The sequence below is a fragment of the Aphelocoma coerulescens genome, chromosome 1, assembly GCF_041296385.1.
Source record: "Aphelocoma coerulescens isolate FSJ_1873_10779 chromosome 1, UR_Acoe_1.0, whole genome shotgun sequence".
Taxonomy (NCBI): Eukaryota; Metazoa; Chordata; class Aves; order Passeriformes; family Corvidae; genus Aphelocoma; species Aphelocoma coerulescens.
In genome coordinates, this window is record NC_091013.1 from 62,653,819 (window position 1) to 62,677,108 (window position 23,290).

Genomic DNA, 23,290 nt, shown 5'->3' on the forward strand with positions numbered 1-23,290 from the left:
CCTCCTCCAAAAAGCCTCATCTGTCTCAAAGACACTGGACTTAAAATAGGCTGGTAGGGCTCGTCTTCTTCACGCCCCCACAGAAGATGTGTGAAAGGGCAACTTCACCCCTTCAGAGGCCAAACAGAAAGATTGCAACAACCAGAGCAGTGTGTCTGAGGCTGCTCAAAGCTATGGTTCTATATTTTTTTGCCATTAGCCTAGTGGGTTTGGGGGAGGGGGAAGTGGTGGGGATGTTTTGCCTATTTTGATGCAAAGGGAGGTTCTGTAAAGTTCTGCATGTCAGTGTCTGAATCTGTTGCAACCCAACGCAAAATAGGCTATTTGTGTGGCTTAGGAAGATGTCAAATCATACAGGTTCTGTTTATATGCCTAGATGAGTTGATGAAAAGGGTTAACTGTATCCCAAATACTTGGGATCATAAATCATTGCATCGTTAATAGCAGCAGCAGCACTTTGCACCCATTTAGACATCTGTTTTCCCATTGATTTCTCAAACAGAATGTCTTTTATGCCCTGTTCAAAGGGTTTGGGTGTTGGGATGTTTTTCTGCAGCCTGGTACTGATAGTTACCGGCTCATAGGAAAAACACAGACCTGGTATTTAGATGAAAGTCTGCTTCTCCCTGGAACCCATGCTATAGGATTTGGTTGTCTGAAGCCAAGAAGGATGATGGAAGGAGGGATATTCACTGAAGAGCTTTGGTGCATTGGGAAATGGGATTTTATGCTTCACCCAAGAAAATAACTCCACCTGGTAGTTTAAGGTATACAGCTCAAGAACAGATATTGCTGATGTAAGTTTTCCTTGCTATCGCAGTTGTGAATACTAGGTGAGGAATTCCTAGGTTGGAATTGAGGCAGCAAAACAGCTGGTAGCATCTGTAGGCCTGGGCTGCGTAATACTTTCCACTGTTAGAGATACCTTGTTGTTTGAAGGGAGGCATTTAAAAACACAGCAGGGAAATTCCTTAAAGTGTAGATGATCTGAACTCAGCTTTACCACACCAGAGAGGGAAGGTATGCAGACAGGATCAGAGTCAATTTTGTTTGTCAAGTGAGCCATGTTCATGCTGACTGACTTCCCTTTTTTTGGATGGCGAGTATAAGGTAATGTGTCAAGCCACTAAGAGGAGTTACTACAAATGATGAATATCAAGAAATACCAAGTGGCTTCCCATCCACTGAATAGCTGGATGTACCTGTGGCTGGAATGAATCAGGAGGAAAAAACATGTGATGAGAGACTGGCTTAGACTAGGCTTTTGCACAACAGGACCATATTGAGTTTGCACAGACTGCCTGAATTTTGGCATTGCCTACCTCTATGACTGCTTCCTTTCGTAGCCTCAACATTATTTAAGGCAATTATTCCACCATATGCAGTGCACAGCTCATACTAGGAACTTATGCAGCTTATTTATGGAGGCACAGTCTGTCACAGGAAACGCTGAATACCATGTGGGTTAAGGAACATTAAAGAAGAGTCTCTTAAGGGACACATGGGTGGTATTCCCTGGAAAGCATCCTGAAGTATTTTTAGCTATGTATTTTCTCAATGTGGGATGAAAATAAGCCAAAAAAAATAGGCAAGATTTATTCTATGTACTGTATGAGTGTATGAGAGACTGCATTCTGAAACGACAAGAGAATGGGAGCTCTTGAATCTCCTAGTAAAAGAAGAAAAAGGCCATCAGACTTCCTGCATATTTTTATTAAGTGGTGCTTTCGGAGGTCTTCGAAGATTACCTAGTAACACTGAATTTTGTGCTTTGAGGAGTTGGCATGCTACTGTTCTATCTACCTGGAGGTTAATGTCTCTTCATAAAGACATCAACATTTGTGGTTTCACATAATAAAAGATGTGTGAAATTCAGCAAATCAGGGGTGACGCTTCCCTTTCTGGACTATTTCATGCCCTGAAACAGGTTTTTTAAATTAATTTTCAAAATGTAGAGCAATGATACAGAACCTGATCTGGCTATCACAGAGATATGTTCATCTACCTCCATGAAGATAAGTGGTCTCATTCCAGAATTACACCACAAAGACTTCACTATCTGTCCAGTCTTTTTTGAAGTCCAGTCTTGTTTCTCATGTTTCCTACATTGTAAATACTGATATTGTAATCCCAAACTGGCCAAGGCATTCTTCCTTAAAAATCAGTCTGCCAAAATCCATTCCTACACTCACCACACTGATGCTTGTATTGCCTGGGTTTTATGGAACACTCCCTCCCAAGCTAATTTCAAAGCAAGTCTTTGTCACCGTGGCTTCTTTCGGCTTTGAATAATAATATAATCATTGTGACCCAACCTCCAACCAACTCATCTTTATGATTTTTAAAATTGTTCAGCCAGATGACAAAGAAGTTATTCATTCTTTTACATCATTCATTTACTAAGACTACTACCATCCTTAAAATTAACTGGTGTACCCAGCTCACACAGCACCCTCCCAAACCACAGAACTCAATGTAGGTCAAACTGGAGGGAACTTAATCTCTTCCAAATAGTGCTCTACATCTAAAGACACATAACTTGACTTTGAAAGAACAAGTTCAAAGTAAACCATCCTTACTTCCAGTTCTTTTCCTGAAAGTGTTCCTGTAATGGCTGAAGAGTTTCTTTTTTTTTTTCTTTTTCTTTTTCTTTTTTTTTTTTTCTTTTTTTTTTTTTTCTTTTTAGAAATCACTGGCAAATTCAAAGATATCCCAGGGCTTGGCATTTGTGGTTGGAGAGCAGGCGCAACGAGATTACTCTTTGGTGTCTCTGTTTATACTCTCAGTTCAATTTGGCTCTCAAGATGTGGTTTAACAACACAGTGAATCCGTTTTTTTGGGTACTTAGTGTCAAATCTCAAAGCCACTGTAATCATAAGAATGCATTATATGGGTGCAGAGTCATTACACCAATTTGTTAACAATAAATTGAAGTGAGAATTTTGTCCTAGCAGATTAATGTAGATTTAATGTCGAGCAAGAATTCTCTGCCTAGGCAACTCTAACTTCATGCTGTCTTCCTGAAGCCAGCATAAAATCAACATAAAATTGTAAAGTGAATGTAAACACTGTGCTGTGTGCTCTGGCTAAACTAGGTGAAATATAATCATATGCTCTTGCCTGATTTTTATCAAATTTGTACTGCTAAATGATGTACAACTGTGTAGAGCTGGTATTTAATGATCACAGAACCACTGTCTGAGTAGTCTACCAAGAAAACAACTCTGTGGTTAGAGAACTAAAGACATTTCATCTTAACATCTGCTCTTCACTGAGAATTACAAACACCCTCATCAGTGTCATATCTGATAAAAAGGCAGCTTCAATCATTCCTATCTAGGATATCATCGGGAGAATAAGATGGAAGATGCAGAAAACGTGCATCAGCTGTACAATTCTTAGTGCTCTGGTTTTTATAGTGACCCAGACCTCCTTTAATGACAAAATAGATTGCTTTTGTGACAGGATAAGGATATTTGTATGCCCTTATTTGCTCTAATAAAATAGGGTTTTTTTCCTAACCTACTGAAGATATATCATATTTCCGTGATTATAAACTCAAAAAATTCCCTGATGATTACCTGGTCAGAAAAGATTATACACCATATATGCTGCAGGAGATTTTACTTGCTGTGGGTGGGTTGACCCTGGCTGGATGCCAGACACTCACCAAAGCCACTCTATCACTCTCCTCTGCAGCTTGGCAAGGGAGAGAAAATATAATGAAGGGTTCATGGTTTGATGTAAGGACAGGGAGAGATCACTCACCAAATACCATCATGGGCAAAACAGACTTGAATTGAGCATATTAATTGAATTTATTACTAACAAAATCAGAGCAATATAATGGGAAGTAAAATAAATCTTAAAATGCCTTCCCCCCACCCCTCCCTCCTTTCCAGCTCTACCTCCTTCCCCAATGGCTCAAGGAGACAGGGAGTGGGGGTTCTGGTTGGTTCATCACATGTTGTTCCTGCCGCTGCTCAGGGAGAGGAGTCCTTACCATGTTCCCATGTGGGTTCCCTCCCACAAGAGACAGTTCTCCATGAACTTCTCCAATATGGGTCCATCCCATAGGCAGCAGTTCTCTACAAACTGCTGCAGCGTGGGTCGCTCTGCCACGGGGTGCAGTCCTTCAGGCACAGCCTGCTCCAATGTGTGTCCCCCACAGGGTCAGAACTCCTACCAGGAAACCTGCTCCAGTGTGGGCCACTCTCTCCATGGGTCTGCAGGTCCCTGCCAGGACCCTTCTCCAGCATGGGTTTTCCATGCATTCACAGCCTCCTTTTATGCATCCACTCACTCCAGCATGGGGTCCTTCACAGGTTGTGGGTGTATCTCTGCATCCCTGTGGACCTCTGTGGGCTGCAGGGACACAGCTGCTGTGTCTGCACCACAGGCTGCAGGGGAATCTCAGCTCTGGCACCTGGAGCACGTCCTGCTCCTCCTTCTCTGCTGACTTGGGTGTATCTGCAGGGCTGTTAGTCTCCCACATGTTCCCCGCACTCTTCTCCAGCCACAGTCACATCTGCACAATAACTGGTTTTTCCCTTTTTAAATGTGTTATCACAGAGGCGTTACCACCATTTCCCATTGGCTCAGCCTTGGCCAGCGGCACCTCTGTCCTGGAGCAGTCGGGCATCGGCTCTGCAGGACATGGGAGAAGCTTCTGGCATCTTCTCACAGAAGCCACCCCTGTAGCCCTCTTGCTACCAAAATCTGGCCATGAAAACTCAACACACATACATAGAAAAGTGGTGGTTGATTATTTAGTTCTCTATAAGGCAACTCATAAAGATACACCTGAGTTTGAATGAGAACTTTTTGAGAACAGCACACAGTCTTCAGATTAAAATTTTTGAACTCAAACCTTGGTGTGTTATTCCAATGATTACTTTATTATTGGTTTAAAATCTGTCTTTTTATCTAGTCCTACTTTCAAACTTAAAGTAGATAGAATTTCTGATAGCTCATACATACAGTGAAGAAACCTCTTGCCCTTTTTCCTGTGTTATGACCTCCAAGCTTTGATCTAAGTCATCTTTCAACTTCTCATGTTAATCAGGACAAATTTCCTGAGTCTTTAACTATAAAGAATGTTTTGTGGTCTTTCAGGTGCTTTGCAGGCTCTTCCCTGCACCTTCCTAAACAGTAATTATCTGTCTTGGATTGTGGACCACGGAACCAGAGGCCATGCTGCAGCTGTGTGTACCTCAGTGCCAAGCACAGAGGCAATATCCCTCAAAAGCACCAGAAATTCTACTCATAAATCTAATTTACCATTTGATTCTGGCTGTAGACTTACACAGCTGATTAATGACCCCCAAGACCTTTTCAAAATGGAGACAATCTATACAAGGAATCCCTTATAAAAATAAATGTTTCCTACAAAATTTTTATTTCAGTGCAGAATTTTGCATTTTTCCGTTTAGAAATACATTTGCTTATGTTCATCTCACCAGCCAATCCAAATAATTTATTTCAATGACTTGCCATTTTCATGGTTTACCATCCCCTTGGTCTTCTTGACATCTACAAATATTCTCACTCAAAGGTTGCCTGTTTCTAACTCCTCCTCTGTTTCCATGGGATTCAGATGCTTTCATCTTAGAAACTGTTGCCTAATAAATCTGGCTGACCAGGAGCTTCTCAGTCTCTTTTAAGTTCATCAGGTTGGTACATTTCCATTCAAACCACAAACATTTCCTCCCGGCATAGTTTCACTCACCAGGTCACAAACATGAAACCCCCTCTAAGTTTCACAAACTTCACACAGGGAAAAAAAAGTTGCTTGTAAATTGTATAACTGTTCCTACACTGTAGTAGTACAGAAAAACATAAAGCATAAAGCATCTCCAAACTTTGTCCTTTACCCTTTTGCTATTCACCTAGTCAAAAGTATATTTGTTAGTCAGCATTGCCTTGCTCCACTCCTTGTGAGGGAAGCTGTAGCTCCTCAGGTATTTCACAGCCTGGTGGATCTGTTCACAGTAACACAAGCAAACAGACCTGTCTCCCATGCTGCACAGCATCCCAGCAGTCAAGGAGGGCAAACCTGCCTTTTCCATCACTCCATACCCTCTGGAGCAGGGCTGGCAGAACCCACCAGCACTCAGAATTCTTCCATCCAGTGACAAGAGATTTCCATTATTGTACAAAAAATCTCACAAGCCTTTCATCACCACCCTGTGAAGTAAGATTTTAGGACCAAGTAGGTTCTAGCGAATATGGTTGGTCCTAAAATATCAAAGAGGGGGTAAAAGTATACATGCCTGGATATGCTTTTATTTGGCAGCAGTGATGAAGATTGGTAAATTCTATTAATAAACTCCTTAAAGCTGCAAGTCCCTAGTAGCAATACATACTTGCTTATTGCACCTCATTGTAGTACTAATAATATAAAAATTTTAACTGCGCAAATCTTCAGTAAGACAATAAAATGTTTTTCCCTAAAAACAAATATTATTCACATGGAACTTTTGCAGTAAATGACACAATGATGGGCATGTTCAGGACCCATTAGCATCAGTCTTCACCCCTGTACATTTCAGCTTTACTAATCTAAAACATACACAAATGTCCCTTTTGTTTAGTTTTTCATTTATCTAAACTAGGCTTGGTTACACCTAACCAGTGGTAATTTGGAGTTCTCCCATACCCTATGGCGGTTTCGTGGATTAAGACTATTTCTTTAAATTAGAACTATAACTTAAATAAGGATAAAATAACAAAAATTTATTTTCTTTTCTGGTAAGTCCTGTGACATTCTCCCTTTATTAAAAAGTAAAAATAGCTATGCAAACCATCTGATGGGATCCCTTGAAAGTAATGTGGGAAGACTATTAGAGCAATGCCAGAATTTCAACTCCACATTAAGTTAATAGAATCTATGAAAAACTTTGTGGAGCAATTTGTCCCTGAGATAATTGAATTTAAATCACAGGATTTATAGTAAGAATTATTTTAATCTTGTTATACTTGACTCAATTGCTAAAAGCATCCGTTTTACTTAATATTGGTCTTTGCAGAGTAACAAACTTATTTTATTTATTACTGTCAGAGAAATGTATCATCTTAGAAAAGTAAACAGGCACATCCTTCATTCTCTGCTCTGTTTCTCATAGACATCTTTCTTCCTTCCTTTCATACCTTCTCTATACAGAAAATATTTCTCTTCTGAAATCTGTCAATTGGTAAGGTTCCCCACTGACACTATGTTCTTTCAGCATGTGCTGGAAGTGAAATACATGGGACAAACCGTGTCTTCAAAAGTAAGCATATACCTCACTGGCTTGGCCACAGAAATACTCTGGTTTTCAGTACTACATCCACCAACTGTTGGGGAAACTAATTTTTTCTTTTCTGCTAGGACCACAGTATTTGTCTCAGTGTCCCCTAGCTCATCTCCAAAGAAGATCAGGACCATGGACACAAGTGCATCATGTTACTTATTCAGATTGGCCACAAAAATGCATTTATAGTCACCCACCACTCCCACACATCTAGTTGCCTCTTCCTTTCACTTGTGCAAGCAATAAAACTCCACTGGAAAAATTCTGTCTCTTTTCTCTATTAAGCAGGGGAGTTGGAGGAAAAAGATCTGTTTTAACTTTAATTTGAACGCATACCTTGATAGACTTAGAAAAGAAAAATTACCAAATTAGGAACTTTAAATATTGATTTGCTGTAATTGGAAAGCAATAGTGTGCTTATTAGAACAGGATAAAAGAAATGGCACCATCTAAGTGCCAAGTTGTTGGGTGGGCTAAATTCTTTCCATTTTCCAAACAAATAATTTTGCCACCTGCTTCCTCCTTTTTAAGTGTTAGGAGCAAAGCTCTTTTCTCCCATTCCTGTTTTTCTTTAGTTGTTTAGAGATTGCTTAAATCAAACCTCTACTTCATTTTTGAGCACTTCAGAAGTAGTATATTTATTCATGTTTCTGTGATTTTAAAGTATCACATCAGTAACCTTTACGCTTTACTAGTCATTTCTCTTTCACTTTTAGAATAAATGTTTGTCAAAAAGTTGCATCTGCAAGGTATCAATGAGTTCAAAGTAACAGATAAAAATTTGTGCCAGGCATCCCAAAGTGGGCAACCACAAATGCAAAGCTCTGTCAGAGGTGTTTGGCTCATATGTAAAAATGAGGTTAAAACATATCCTGTGTTTAATCATTTCAGTTCTTGTACTATGAAGTGAAACTTTAAAAAAGGATAAAAAGAAGGAACTTGGGAATTACTGATCCATCACATAAACTTAAATTCCTCACAAAATAGAACTAAAATATTTCTAATTACTTAGAGGATAACAGGGAGGGGTGCAACTAATACAGGCTTTTCAAGGACAAATAATGTCAAACAAATCAGGCTTGTGGATGGGGTAGACTCACTGTAGGTTTTGACACTGATGTGATATTTTCCTAGGAAACCCTGTTTCACCTGAAATATTCCCTGGTGCTCACAGATCTAAAGAGATGCCACTGGGAGGAAGTCCTGCTTTACACATGAACAGGAAGGATGTCTGAATATCCTCATCAATGGTCAGGGTGATCAATCAAGGCATATATTCATCACACTTGGGAAGACTCAGGCTGATGTTATATAAGGTGAGGCCTCAGCTGGAGCATGGTGTCCAATGGGCATGACATTTCAAGCAAGCCACAAGCAACATCTCTGCAAGTGTGAGCTGAGATCAATGATGAGAATGAAATTTGGTTGGTTGAGAGTAGAAGTGTGTGACAACAACTTCTAAACCCACCAAAAGTTACTAGTGAAGAGGCATGGAATGGTTTTCACATATTTGTGGGGAATGAGATGCAAACTGCAGGCAGCAGGTTTAGGACATTCACTAACTACATCATCTAGGAAGGATCTAAAGTCCTGGTCATCAGGTGTCTAAGAGATTGGAGTGAATTACTCTTTCCAAAGATGTTTATATGAAATGAAGCTAGAATGTCTTAAACCTGGTTCACCAGTGTCACCAGGAGCACTGGCAGACGTGGTTAGCTAAGGTTAGCAGTGATTTGAGCAATCACCATCTGCAGCCATCTGTGCTTTCACGTCATTTCTCTTCTGACTTTCAGGGTATCTGTTGCAACTTCAGCAGAAAGTCAGGGCAGTTGAAGCGGTGGGATGACATTAATACATTTATCATTTTAATTACCCACTGCAGGTTGTTACTACCTGTCTGGCTGGCAGAAACTACCCAACTACCGTGTTGATGAAAGCATACCTTCAAGTGTTATGCAAAATTATTTAACAGAAAAAAAAGAAAGGCCAACTGGAATGTTTACAGTAAAAAGAATAAAGAACAACATTACCTGGAAGAATTTACTCAAATTAGGTTGGATACTATGTGCCAAGTAAAAATGGAAGTTTCATGTTTGCATAAATTGAGGAGAGTTAGTGCATACTTGCTATGTCATATGCCAAAAGCAATGCTGGTGGGAAAATACAGAAAAATATAAAAAATATTAAAAAGGTCATTCTTTTAATGCCTTTCTACCTAACTTAGTAAAAAAATTAATGCTCCTTTTTGCACCCCCAGAGAGTGGAAATGTTTAAAGTGGTGGGGGCTTACTTGTGAACGTCCAACCACAGCACTGGAATCACAGTCCATATGTTTCAGTGTGTCAAACATATCCAAAATATTTTGTGTAAAAAATGCAGGCTATTTTCAGTGCACTTCAAGTAAAAAAAAAGTCAATAATAAAACATTTACTTTGTTGTTTCAGTTTTCCCTGAGTCATTAAGGGCAGGGAATAAAAGAGAGAGAGGGAGATGAGGCATCTTTGAACACAGTAGATAGACTACTACCAAGAAATTCAACCCCTAATGTCTAGACTGAGCTGAAAAAATTGGAAAAAAAACCCCAAAAACAAACCAAAATAATCCAAGCAAACAACACAACTTGGAACAAAATCAAAAAATCAGAATGAAATGAAATCAACCCCCAAGCTGTATTAGGGATGTTTTGGTGCAGTTTGATAGACCTGATAGGAGGACCAATGTCAGCTCCTGAACCAATTGCAAAGATCTGCCTCCAGTGAGTTCTTCTCCCAGCCCAACTTCCCATTTTCTCAAGGGAACAGCTGGTCACTCCTTGTTTTGGCAGGCAGCTCCTCTAGCCCTCAGCAACAAATCTTAGGCATGTTTTTCCCCTTAAGGATGGGTTGTCACATCCTTGCCTTGGGCCTGACTTCAGTTCCCTTTGCCCTCTGTAAATGCAGCAGTGTCCCCCTGAACAAAAAAAAACCAAAAATCCAGTGATTCTGACATCTGTCTTCAAATTCTTGGTTGGCTTTGAAAGAATTACATTTTACAGAAAATTCCTTGGCCTGTGATTTTCAGCCAGTTCAGCCAAGAAGCAGTAAGACCTCAGTCTCATCAGGAGCTGTGCTCTTTGACTCAGTGAGCAGAGGGAAATCACACAGGGTAAGGCTCCTCAGCAAAGACAGAATTTTGTCTCCTTGACAGAAAGAAGAGAAAAATCAGATTTGGCATTCAGGAGCCCAAAAGGGCGGGGCTGAACTGAATTACATTGCAGAGATTTTCACTTAGACCCAGCAGGATCTGTGCAGCAACTGATGCCTGTCCTTATTCAACAAGACCTTGAAACACACCTTCAACCTAAGTAGGTTGTCATAATCTTCTGGGGCCTACACTAGCTTTCCACTTATGGAAACCAAGCTTTGAACTCCAGGGGATGAAATGAGGTGAACACAACTGCATATCTAGTCACAGGTATAAGATTCAGGGCACACGAAACAGAAAATGGGGCTGGAGGCACAGTGAGAATCTGAATTTCAGGGCAAAAGTGGATGTACAGTGTGTGAACTGAAGAAGTAACTTCAAGACTCTTAGAGTTTTAAGACACTCAATTTTTGTGGTTCAGCAAGCAAGGAAATGCAAGAGACTAGCATAACACATACTTCATGGCAGGTGACTTTCTCCACAAAGCTCCAGTATGACCAAAGCTAAAGAGGCCAGATGTCGAGAGGTATAAACAACCATCATGTGAGATCCTCTGGTGCATCATGAGGAAAGCAGGGGAGCTGACTAATCTTACTCTGATGCTCCTACTTAGTGTAAAGCCCTTTACAGTATGACATCCCTCAGCAGTCTCTCATACTCAGGGAACAAAGTGAAAGAGACCAGACGTCCTTGGACAACTGTTGTTCACCATTAGCTTTAGAAAGCTGTCTTCCAAAACCCAAAATGCCCTAAGTCATCTTGTTTTCTTCCTTCTGAGGTTACACTCTTACCATCAAGGCAGTTCATCAACACACTGCTGATAAACTTATTATGAACAAAAATAGTTCCTTTTTCTACATCTGGAAGAAATGAAGCAATTTCAGTTCCTCAAATGAGCTGAGGTGCTGTGGCAATCTGTTGGGCCTAGCTTAATGGCACACCATCTTAACTTTATGGGAGTTTTCTATAGCCTTAGTTAAATGAGTAGATAATATTCACATTTTTTCACCAACAGTGCTACCACATCTTTGTAAATACATGTATTTTGCAAAAGCTAAGGCTCAGATGCCAGTGTGCCCTTTTTTTTTTTTTTTGGTATGAAAAAGCTTTAAAACACAAAGAAAATAAAGATCTATAAACCCCAAACTAGTACAAATACAAATTCCTTCATTGTTTCTTGTGAAATACGATTTCTTTTCCATCTTTGCACTTACCACATAGATGATCTGAAGATAACTTTTTGTAATCAAACATGGTAGCTGCAAATTCAAAAGGGCAGACTGAAAGTGAAGGACACCATTATTCTGGATGGTGACTAAGCTTCATTTTTTCTCTCTCTCCTCCAGTCCTACTTTTTCACATATCCTGCAATTCCACAACAACAAGGAGAAACAAATGAGTGAAAGTGTTGAGTTCAGAGGAGATACAACATCCACTTGAAGAGTTGTAATGCTTTGGCTGGTGTTCAAGGGGATGCTGGTAGTAAACTGAGAAGGCTAGACTATACACACTGTGTATTAATAAAAGGTGTAATGGAGGGCAGAGAAATCTTGCTACTCCATAAGGTAGGCGTGGTGGCCCTGGGAATTAGAACCCCCTGTGTCAGACATGGCCTGCACATCCGTGCTCTCTGTTCCACAGTGGTTATGCCGTGTCCCAGCTCCCGGGAGTTTGTCTTAACGCGACCGTGGAACCACCCGGCGCCGCTGCGGGGGAACGAGGCACAGTTTAACACTCAATTTAACATCCAAAGGGTGTTAAAAGCCCAGTACTGCGCTCTCGGAGCCTTCGCGGAGGAGTGGGGCCAGAGGGCTGTCCCAACACCAGGACCTTGACCTTGGCCCCCTCCTGGCTCGGCTCGGGGCAGGGTAATGCGGGAGCAGCAATGCTCCCTCCGGGGCACCCCGCAACACGCAGCCGGGCCCGTCGGGGCCGCAGACCCCGCACTCCGGCCCCGCACCGAGGCCAGCGGGGCCAGCCTGGGGGCCAGGGGAGCCGGCGTGTCCCGGCGGGCCAGGAGCGGCTCCCGGGGCACCGAGGGGCTTTCCCCCCGCGCCGCGGGGCGCATCCTCGCCCGCCAGCCCCGCCGCGACGCCGATAGCAGGAGCGGCCGTAAACCGGCTTACGCCCAAGGCGATTTGCCCGTGATCCGCTGGGCTTCCCGGGCGGGAGGGGGCCGGGCGTGCGGGGCGCCCGGGACAGCGGCGGGCGGGCGTGCGGGGGGCGGCGATGATGTGAGCGGCGCGGCAGCTGCAGGCCGGCTCCCCCGGGAGCCGGGGCTGAGCCCGGTGGCCGTGGGAGGGAAAGGAGCCGGGCGGGGAGGGAGGAGGGGGCCTGGACAGGGCCGGGGGAGAAAAGGGAGGAGCGGGGCCGGGGGGGGGAGAGGACGAGCGGCGCCGGGGAAGCGTTGCCAGCCGGAGCAGCGGCAGCGGCGGGCGGGAGGTGCAGCCCGGCGGACCCAGCTCCGCTGCCCGTGGGCGCTCTCCCCGCGGAGGTTGAGGACCTGCTGCGGGGTGATGGAGGAGCATGGGTACCCTTCCTATAGCGCCCGCAGCCCCGCCTGGGAGGAGCTGGTAGGTACATGCGTGCCTTACACAGGCGTTTCCTACCCTTTTTCCTGCCTGTATTTTTCAGCCGGGGAGTCGGGCTATCATCCTCATCTGTGCCCTCCAGCCCCCCTCTTCCCTTCTTCCGAGCCCGCTCCATGCTAGAGCCCGGCCGCCGGCGCTCGTACCCTCCCCGCGGGGAGCGGGGGGTGGGAGCCTTTCGCCCCCGCCGTGTCTGGCCATTTGCTGACGAGGTCGTCCCTCTGGGAGACGGGGAGTTCATTGCCCGTTCTGAGTTTCACTGCCCGGGTGGAAAGCCTAGGATTAGCACCGAGAGCCTTGCCTTCAACTTTGCCGAGGGGGGTGGGTTGGATGTTGACACCATTAAACGCCTTCTCTTAGCACAGCAAAAGCAACGTGTCCGAGCAGAATTGGGGGGCAGTTTCCAGAAAGAGACACACACTTTTCTCCCTTTCTTCTTCCGTAGCTAGGCTGGAAATTGCTTCCACCGGGGCGGCAAAGCGGGACGGGGCTGGGGGTACACTGCTGCCACCATGGTCTGTGGGGTGTGGGGAAAGCGCGTTCCTTTGGGCCGCTACCAAGGGAGAGGAGTGCCCAAACTGGCCAGAAGGAAAGCTGCGCTGCGGTGCCTTTGCGGTTTGTTTAAGCAACTCGAAGACCCTCCTTCCAACCAAAGGAAATCATGTCACCGGCATCCTCAGCAGGCGATAAAATCAGATTTCCCTTTTCAGGGCAGTCTGCTCCCGCTCCTGGGCTTTTCTCCATTGTGCAAACACACACACGCACACATCAGGCGGGGAGGGCTAAAAATAGGCTTTGGGTAGTTGCTTGGGAGATTTCAGGCTATCTAAGAGGTCAAGGCTAGGCTGCGTCTGGCCCTGAACTTGGCGAGGCGACATGAAGCATGGATCCGTGCCACTGCCAAGCTCCCCTTTAGATGGCTGTACCATGTTTTGGTAACTCGTTTCGTTGTTCCAGGTTTTACTTGTAAACTCAGTTTTAAAGAGCAGATGGGGGAGACCCACACTTTGTGTGGCTTGGTGTGCTCACTCTCGGGAAAGCAGCAGCTGAGCCCTGGAGATACCCACAACGAATTAAGTTCACTCCCTTCCTTGTTAGGGTTTGTAGCCCTCACGAATATATTTTTACTATCCTCATTTTTGTTGTTAAGTTGAGCATCCCCCTTCGCTGCCCTCTGCAGTCCTCAAACCCTGAAACTGTTGCCGGAGATGCAGCTGTGATAGGGAAAACAGCTGTATGTGTGTGTTCCGGTAACATGGAGCTAACATTGAAAGGATCAGGGAAGGGAAACCCGAGATTTTTGCCTGAAGAGATGAAGACATCGTGGGAGGAAGGCAGCGAAGTCAATTCCTGCGAATGCGTTGTCCTATTAAACAGTGACATTTAAATTGCTGCCGTCATCCAAAACTCAGCTGAAACTCGGGAGGCAGATGGATTGCAGCCCCTCTCCACTTGGAAATGCAGAGTCCTGGCTGAAGCAACCAAGCCCGTTTCCTTCTGTATGCAGGGCTTAGATAAACAAGGAACACATCTTTTTATTTTTTTTCTCCATTTCCCCCTCCCCCAGTAAGGGCCAGGATTTGGGTCATGTTTATAATTTCACTGCTGCATTTGTTAGACAGTACATCCATGAATGCAGTTTTAAGGTTAACCACTGCACCGATTTCCTTTACAAGACTCTAATTTCAGCTGATCCACTCAATCCTTTACCCGGTAACCTGCTGGTAAAATACATGGTCTTTGTGGCAAGAGCCACATCGTTCTTTCCATCTGCTCATAAGCAGGCTTTTTATGATAATGGGGGCAAAGGGAGATTTAGGTGAAGAACTGAATGATGAAAGGGAAAAAAATAGTACACAAACCTCTCTCCCCTGCTCTTAAAACACAGAACAAAGAACAGAAGGATAGGGAAAACGATTTATTGCAGGTTTTGAATCTGTGCAAGTTAATAATCTATGTAAATTGTCAGATTATTGAGAAGTGCTCTTCCTATAGTTGTTCTGAGAAATGAGTGATGGACATTAAATGCAGCCACAAGTCCTTTGCCTATTGGGGTTGGACTTGTCTGTGTACTACTGCAAATTTCTATGAAATCCTTTCCTTAACTCACAGGGCACTTTTTAATGGAAAAACTCTTCCTGAATCCAGTAAGAGTTGTGTAAGACCCCATGACCGAGCTAAGTAAAAGTGACTTAAAATGTCAGGCTCACCCTGCATTCTTCCAAGAGAGGTTTGGTGCCTTTGTAGTAAAAATGTGCATAACACGACTTGCAAAGCTCTAGACTCAACTTTCATATCTTATATGAGATTTGAGTCTTGGCTTTACCTTTCTCTTGAAATGCATACATAAGTTCTAACACATTTGCAAAGCATCAGTCTATTTTTATGACCTGCACTGGTTTGGACCTTTTCACTCTGAAGCACACAAAATACTTTAATAATTTCCTTAACATTGCAGCCTACAGGTTACAGGATTCCCTTAGCTAATACCAACCCAGCCACAAGTGATGTAGTTACTTTCTTTATCAGTGGTGTGGATACATGTTGTTATATTCTGGCTTCCTCTTTGCTAAGTAAGGAAGTCAAGAAAGAATAGTATCGCTAACTCAATCTGCAGAGGGAGTTCAGACAGGCAAATCTGAAATGAACTTGTTCAGAGAGGTGAGCCCAGTTAAAAAACATAGTTATCACTAACCACCAAAATTAGGAAAGATTCAATAAAATCTTTTAAACATGATAAATAGTGCACTGTTAACCTGAGACACTATTGATTTAAATTCCCTCAGAACAACTTTCTGAGGTGAAGGATAGAAAAGTTTTACACTTTAGTTTATAGATACCAAAGTGACTTAGGAAAACAGAGGCAAGTATGCTTGTTACAAAGGGAATCAGTTTTAGGACTGGAATCAAATAGTGCAGTAATCTGTATTATAAAATATAATCTCCATTGCAGCTAGAGTGCATGTGTATTTGGATTTTTTTCTACATTGCATATGCATTTTAGCAACACATATCCTATTATTGGGACTCATTTTGGTTGAGTTAAAATGTTATCACAGTGTATATATGTATATTAAATGTATACAATATCACAGTGTAAATATGTATGTATATATTGAATATAAAGGTCAGCTCATCAGCTGATATTAACTGCAGTAGCACAAATGATGTCAGCAGTGCTGTGTTTTATCAGCTGAGTATCTTCTTTTAAATGCCAACCTTTCTTTATGCTTTCTACTCCCTTGCTTTAGTTAGGAAATTTAAGATCATTACTAAGAAGTGTGGAACTCTTAAGTGAAAGACACAGCGCATGCACATATTGTATGTGTTCTTAAGGGCTGCATATAGTTGCACACATTGTTCAAGAGCCCAGCTTGCACAAGTCCAGTGGTACCATTTGTGCCACAGTATTCGTAGCTGCGGGTCACTCAGCTGAAACGTGCTATCTGATATTTCTCATATTGAGTCCAACATCGATCACCTGGGAGAAATTCAGCTGTGAGATGAAGGGATAGAAGCCAAGTTGCAAGTCCTTATTGAGGTGAACTTCATGGCTACCTTAGGCAGCTTTATCTGAGTAAAGGCTGGACCTGGACCCTGATTATCTGTTAATACCTTTGAAAAGAAGAACAAGCGGAAATGGTGAGATCTTTAAAACTGTCTTTGTGCCTGGGCAATGTATATGTTTGTAGAAACAACCTTCTGTGCTAACATGAATGAGTAACTCATGTATTTTCAACAATGCTTAACACTTACTTGGTTTCTCCATTTTGGAGACCTCTGTAAACATTAGACCACTGCAGACTTTAGAGCCTGTAATTTCACAGAATCCACTATGTACTTCACAGAAACAATGTTCTCATATTCTCACTGAACTGTTCTTGTGGGACATTAACTATCATTTGCAGATTTATGTTATTGCTACTAAAATCTTCACATTACATAAGCTGAGAAAATATTCCTAGTACTTTTTTTTCCCCCATAGCACTCTAAAGTTTACCAATATATGATGAAACAGACTTGCTTGGTATTGAAAGGCTAGTGCCTTCTTTCCTAGTAACCACACTTTTATGTTTGGACAGTCAGGAGTGAGGAAGATCACAATGGGGTAGCCCAGGTGAAGATGCATGATGCCCTCTGCACAGTGCAGAAAGTGTGCAGCAACCAGTGCTCATAGTTAAACTTCAGAAGTGAACAGAAGCTGGAGAATTGTATTTATTCTAACAGTAACTACTATTGTTCAGCCAGCACTGTTTAATTCAGTTGAGTTAAATGTAGTCAGTCTTGCTTGTGTTCCGGTAGCACCAAGTGCTCCTCAAATCACAGTTACTATTAGGTGCAATACATGTTAGCATTAATTAGGAAACTATGTCTTGTTGTCCCCTTGTGATATTCAAGTGACATTTACCTTCAAAAGAATTAAGGAATTACAGCAAGACATGTTCTGGCACAATTTGCTATTCCCAAAATTAAGATGGGGAAGAGGAAGAAAGCAGGGTGGAAAGACAAAGTGTCCATAAACAATGCTCTTAACTATCTTTCTTCCTAGATGTGCCCTAAATTAACTCACTGAGAGCAATGCATACTTGCACCTGCTCAAGTTTGATCCCATGTTTTGAAAAAAGGTGAACTCCCTCTCAGGTGAAGAGTGAGGTAAGACAGAATTAGTCCTTAGTTCTTAATTAGAATTTAGTTCCTTAGCTGTGAAAGGACTAATTAGTCCTTTCACAATTCTTTTGAGATGTGGTATTAATTATATGATTTAGGCCTCATTAATATTTTAATAGGGCATGCAGGTAATTTGACCAAATTCCTTTAAAATATAACTTATTAGATAGTTCAAAATTTTAAATGTTACTTTAGATATTTTTAAAAATATAACCTCTAGATTTGGTCCTATGTGGAGGTGGGTAGTAGAAGTATATTTGAAGTATCTGGTGCAGGAACACAGAACTGAGCCACAAGAACTCCAAGGCTTCATGGAAATATTTGCTTACCCCTACACTACTACTAATAAAAAATCCCAATAAAAGAAATGGGACACTCTGGACTATATGAAATTCAGACTGTGGCAAGGTATCTGCAGTGTAGGATAGGTTGTACAGTTGTTTACTTTTCCTCAATAAATGTTTTGCATTTAGGTACTCTGGCATTATATTGGCATGTTAAGAGATGTCAGTTCCCTTTCTGGAAATATAAATAGCATTGTGGGAATATGGAAGCCACAAGTATTGATTACTTTCTTATTTTTAATCCGGTCCACGCAGCTAGGAGTTGTGTGTTTTATTTAGTATTGCTGTGCTTTAAACACTTATTTTGAACACTGACTACATACAAGCCACAATAATTTCGAAGTCCCACAATTCAGAACATGTGGTGACATTTCGAGATTGTGTGAGCTGCCAGAATCTGAGATGAAAAGGGAAAAGTGACCCTTTCTTTCCCCAGAAGTAAGGGCTGCTCTTTCACAAAGACAAAAATGAATAGAATAGTAAGAAAATTAAGCTATTAGGAGAAAACCGCTGGAAAGCAATAGATGCATTCACTAAAACTGTCCAGCGCTTTGGCGCTAATGGATAGTTACCATGGGGTTGACTGGCTGGAGGAATAGCATACAGATAAGGAGTCCGTCGCATCAGGTGCCATCCGTCCAGTCCCGAAGAGACATCCTGCGCTCCCAGGGGAGAGCGGCAGAGCCCTCGGCCGGGACGGGGCAGCGGCTGGGCACGCCACCCACGCCCGCAGCCGCCCGGTTTCGCTGTCCTTGCGTTCAGAACTCGGCATTCGCCCCTTCCGAGGGTCACCGGGTGGCACGGCGCGCACGGGGGGTCCCACCCTCCGGCCACGCCGGGACATCCGAAGAAGCACGGGCAGGTGCGGGGGCGCCGGGCGCCCTCCCCGCTCCCCGTCGCTTGTTTCGCCGCCAGGACTCGCCCCGGCGCTCACCTGAGGGGCGGGCACTCTCCTGCCCGGGGCAGCCCGGCCGGCACCGCCACCGGCGCCCCCTGCAGCCGGCCGCCGCCCCGGGCCGCTCCCCGTCGGCAGGGGCGCAGGGGGCCGGGCCCGTCCGCCCGGCTCCGCCCGCCGGCGGTGGCCGTGCCCCGGTCTCCACGAGCGGGCGGAGGCGGCCGGCGCGGCCCAGGACCCTCGCCCGTGGGAGGGGGCGGCGGAAGATGGCGGCCGGGTGGGCCGCCCCGCTCTGCTCAGCTCCGCCGGAGCCCCGGCCGCCACCGCCCCCGTCCCCGCCCTCCCGCACCGCCTCTTTCCCCACCCTCCCGCACCGCCTCCTCCTCCTCCTCCTCCCCGGGGAGGGGAGCGGCAGCGGCTGCCCTGGCTGAGCCGGGCTCGTGTGCTTTCTCTCGGTAGGAGTCCGGGAAGATGGCCGGGGCCGAGTCGGGGATGAGCGGCGCCGGGATCCCGCAGCAGCCCCAGCCCCAACCCCCGGCGGCGGCGGCGGGGCCGGCGGACGAGTCGTCGGACAGCGAAGGGGAGCACGAGGGCCCCCAGAAACTCATCCGGAAAGTGTCCACTTCGGGCCAGATCCGCAGCAAGGTAAGGGGGGCAGGAGCCGGCCAGCCCCGCCACCTTCACAGCCGGTTTTTCCATCCCCATCCCAAAGCGGGGCTAGCCCGGAGCCGGGGACGGCCGCTGCATCTCGCCCGCATCCCCGGGAGTGGCGGCGGGGGGGGGGGGGGGGGGGTGAGACAGCCGTGCCTCTTCCTTCCTTTCCTCTCCCCTCCTCCCCGTCCAGCTGTTGCGGCCACATCTGTCCCCGGCTGGCAGGAAGAGCCCCCCGGGGCGGCGGGGCTCCGCTTGGCCGGAGGGGAAGCTGCCTGCCCGGCAGCCGCCCTGCCCTGCCGGGCGTCCTGGGTGTGGGGGAAGCGGCGGGCTGCTTCCCTCCCTCCCTCCTTCCCTCCGGCTCCTCTTCCTCGGCGGCGGGCACCGCTGCCGCGGGGATCCCGCCCTGCCACCCCGCGGCGAGGGTGGGCTGGCTCAGCGAGCCCTTCCTCACCACTTTCCCTACCCGCCACCCACCCTTCCTAGTTCACCCTCGGTCCCGGGGGCCGCCGCCGTGCTCCCCGCCGGAGCGGCAGGCACCGAGCCCGCGGTGGCACGTCGGGCTCCCCTTCGGCAGCGGGAGTGCCGCCAAGGAGGGAAAGGCGGCTTCCACTTTGAAAGGCACCTCGCGGAAAGAGAAGTAAACTTCTATACATCCTCGCTCGTGGCACTGGATGCGTCAAGCAGCTGTCAAAATTTTAGGTTAATGCAGTTTTTTGGCTGTCTCGGGCTGTCGAAGTTGTCCCAGTGGAATTAACTTTTTTCATGGATGGTGTATTTATTTAAATTTTTTCCCCTGTAAAATCAACAACCAGGCATTTAAAAGCATAAAAATAATGAAACAGACTTACTTTCTGTGTAGAAGGATCCCATGACTTTCTACATAGTGTGGTCTACAGTCGGTGCTGGGGTCTGCACAAAACCCCATTGGGGAGAGCTTATTGATGCAATGACATCAAGATCAGGATTTTTCCTGGAGCTATCTGTTTTGAAGGGCAAAGTGACTTTATGCAGGCCCGGACTGATCACAACTTAGGGTTTGATTTCTGCACAATAAGTCATGTGGCATTGTTTCCTTTACCGAGCGTCCATTAAAGTTAGTAGTTTGTGAAGTCCTGTTGGGTTGGTGCTGTTCTTCCCTTGGGCTTTTGCTCCATGCACTACGTGCAAAAGGCAGCCACCTTTAAACAGAAAGCGTGATTGTTAAACAGTAATGTTATTCCGTTTTGTGAGGTGGAAAGCAGTTTTTTCCTGAAACCTCCTGAACAAGATGTGTCATTCCATTTTATTGCTAAATGTTAATTTTGCATTTGCAGATGTTAGGCCTGTCTGAAAGGTTACTATAGTAAATAATGATACAACTGTTGCATTGTGTTGGAAACATAGTCCTACACAAACTTTCGGCTTTAATGCCCTTCTGTGTGGCAGTCTTCAGAACGTTTTAAAAGTTACAGAATATGATGCCTTTATTAGCTGTAGTGGTATTAAGTGCATTTGACTTTGCTCTCATAGAGGTTGATACTTGAAGAAGGAAAACATGCCTATTGTGAATGTTATCGACACAGGTTTGTGAGATTGAGATCCCAGCCAATTCTTGCCAACTGTTACAGATGGGTGGGATATTCTGTATTTGAAGGCTGTGAATGAATGCTAAGCTGGGATCGCCTGAAGATCTAAGACAGCTCTGCAAGTCTTGCTTTTGCTTATCTTAGCTTGAGTCCCAGTTCTATTTCTGTGAATCAGATATATATAGGGAAAACTGACTGCTGACATAATTAAAGTCAAAATGTTTCTTTACTGGTTGCAATTTACAATACTTTGCAACTCCGAATATACACATCTTTCTTTCCATTTAATTAAAAGTGATATATCATTGTTAAAGATGAGACTCATGTTAAATAATTCAGTAGCACTTTATTTTATAACTCACAATGCATTATTTAAAAGTAGCTATATTTAGACAGACAACTCCCATTTAGTTTAAGGGTGTTGTATGTTTGCTGTTGTAGTAGTTGGTGATCAGTGGTTACATGAAACCACTAGAGCAAGGAACATCAGGGAGCTGCTCTTTTACCCAGCTAGTCCCTTTCATTCAAATTAGATTTGTTAAGCTTCACTTACTTAGTGGATGTGTTTGTAAGCTAAGGTTTTAATTAACTGGATTGGGTTTGTCTTACATCTAAGAATAGACTTTTGAAAGAACCCAAAGCATGTATATTACATTTATCATTGATGCTTGTGGGCCATTTAGGACTGTGCTATTTTTCTCCAGAGGTTGCTTATTTACTTACTTGAAGCATTTCAGCAACGTGGTATTGATTCCTTAGCTCAGAACTATACCCAAAAGTCTCTGGTGGTAATTGTTTTTATTTTACTTAAGGAAGATGTTATTTTTAGATGTTTTGGTACAGTTGATCATTTGTGAAAGCTACCATATGGTGATACTTTGCAGATAGAATCACTCAGGAGGGGATTTTTTTAAAGTGTGTATGACAAGATATAGGAAACCTTTCAATAGCACAAACGTAAGCCTAAAAACTTCTAACATCTGTAGTGCTCAAAGGAAGTTTTTAATCTTTGCTCTTTTCTTCCTGAATAAAAACAATTAATTACTTAGCTGGGGGCAGGGGATGAAAAAGAGAATGAGAAAATGAAAAATGAGAATACTATATTGGCAGATGTAATTACACCAAAGTTTATTACTTGTTTATGATACGCTAATGACTGGTTCACAGTTCTATTTAGGAGCCTGTTGTCCAGCTTTGCCATAGCTTATCCTCATTGGATAGCAACTTCCTTGGCAAACTGTTTACTTGATTTCAGTGGAACTACTTTTACAGTCAGTTGCTAGGAGAAACAGATTGGTGATATGGCCGGACATAATTGTAGCTTCTGTAATAGGTGTAGTTTTAGTTTATGCATATCTATCCCTCACATTTTTAGAGTACTTTTAAGGCATGTCTGCATCAAAGTGTGGCCACTGTTAATTACCCCAAACAGAAAATTTGAAGATGAACATATGTTGGTGCCTGCCAACTCGAGGAGGGAACAAGTTGTGGTGTAAAGGACTAAACTATTCTTTGGGCCTACATGTTGTTTGTCACTAGCCACTGTTTGCTAAAGCCCCATACTTGGCTGTAGAGTGGTGCTGTAGCAGTAGGTACCTTTAGGGGAATGAGGACCTAAACTGATTAGTGCTTCTGTGAGATTAAAGCTAGCATCTTTAAACCTCATCTGGGAAGCTTTTTGCATCTGTGGAGTTTGTGTGTGTTCCATGGAGACAACGCTAGTGAATAAATAGGTGACAGGTACCCTGTGAAGTTTGAGCACTTTTGAGCCAAAATCCCTAATGGAAACAATTCTTGGTTTTGTAATGTCTACACATCTTTCCCCCTCATTTTGGGAGACCTGAATATTTAGTACATAAAAAGTGTCTCAGTAAAAAAAACCATTCTAAGAATATACATTTTGGTTTTATGAGAACTTTGGAAAACTGTAGTCAGACAGTTTTGAAGTAGTATATATGATGATACTGGGTTACAAACAGGGTTATATTGGAGATTGAAGTAATGGAAAGTTTTCCATGCGTGTGTTAAATTTGGTTTCTTCATTTTTAAAGATGCTGGTTAAGGCAGGCAGAGTCAGTGCCTTCCTTAAACAGATGACTTC

The 23,290-nt window shown here is 44.0% G+C and overlaps 1 protein-coding gene across 2 annotated transcripts in view; it reads left to right on the plus strand.

Moving 5' to 3' along the window:
• The first annotated feature begins 12,970 nt into the window (after positions 1 to 12,970).
• DGKH (diacylglycerol kinase eta) overlaps positions 12,971 to 23,290 on the plus strand; it is a 163,025-nt gene continuing 152,705 nt past the window's right edge. For both annotated transcript variants that reach the window (XM_069009793.1, XM_069009797.1), the window contains exons 1-2: positions 12,971 to 13,048; positions 19,430 to 19,615. In XM_069009793.1, coding sequence (XP_068865894.1) covers positions 12,992 to 13,048; positions 19,430 to 19,615 — 243 coding nt within the window. In that variant the 5' untranslated portion in view covers positions 12,971 to 12,991. The remainder of the gene's footprint in view (positions 13,049 to 19,429; positions 19,616 to 23,290) is intronic.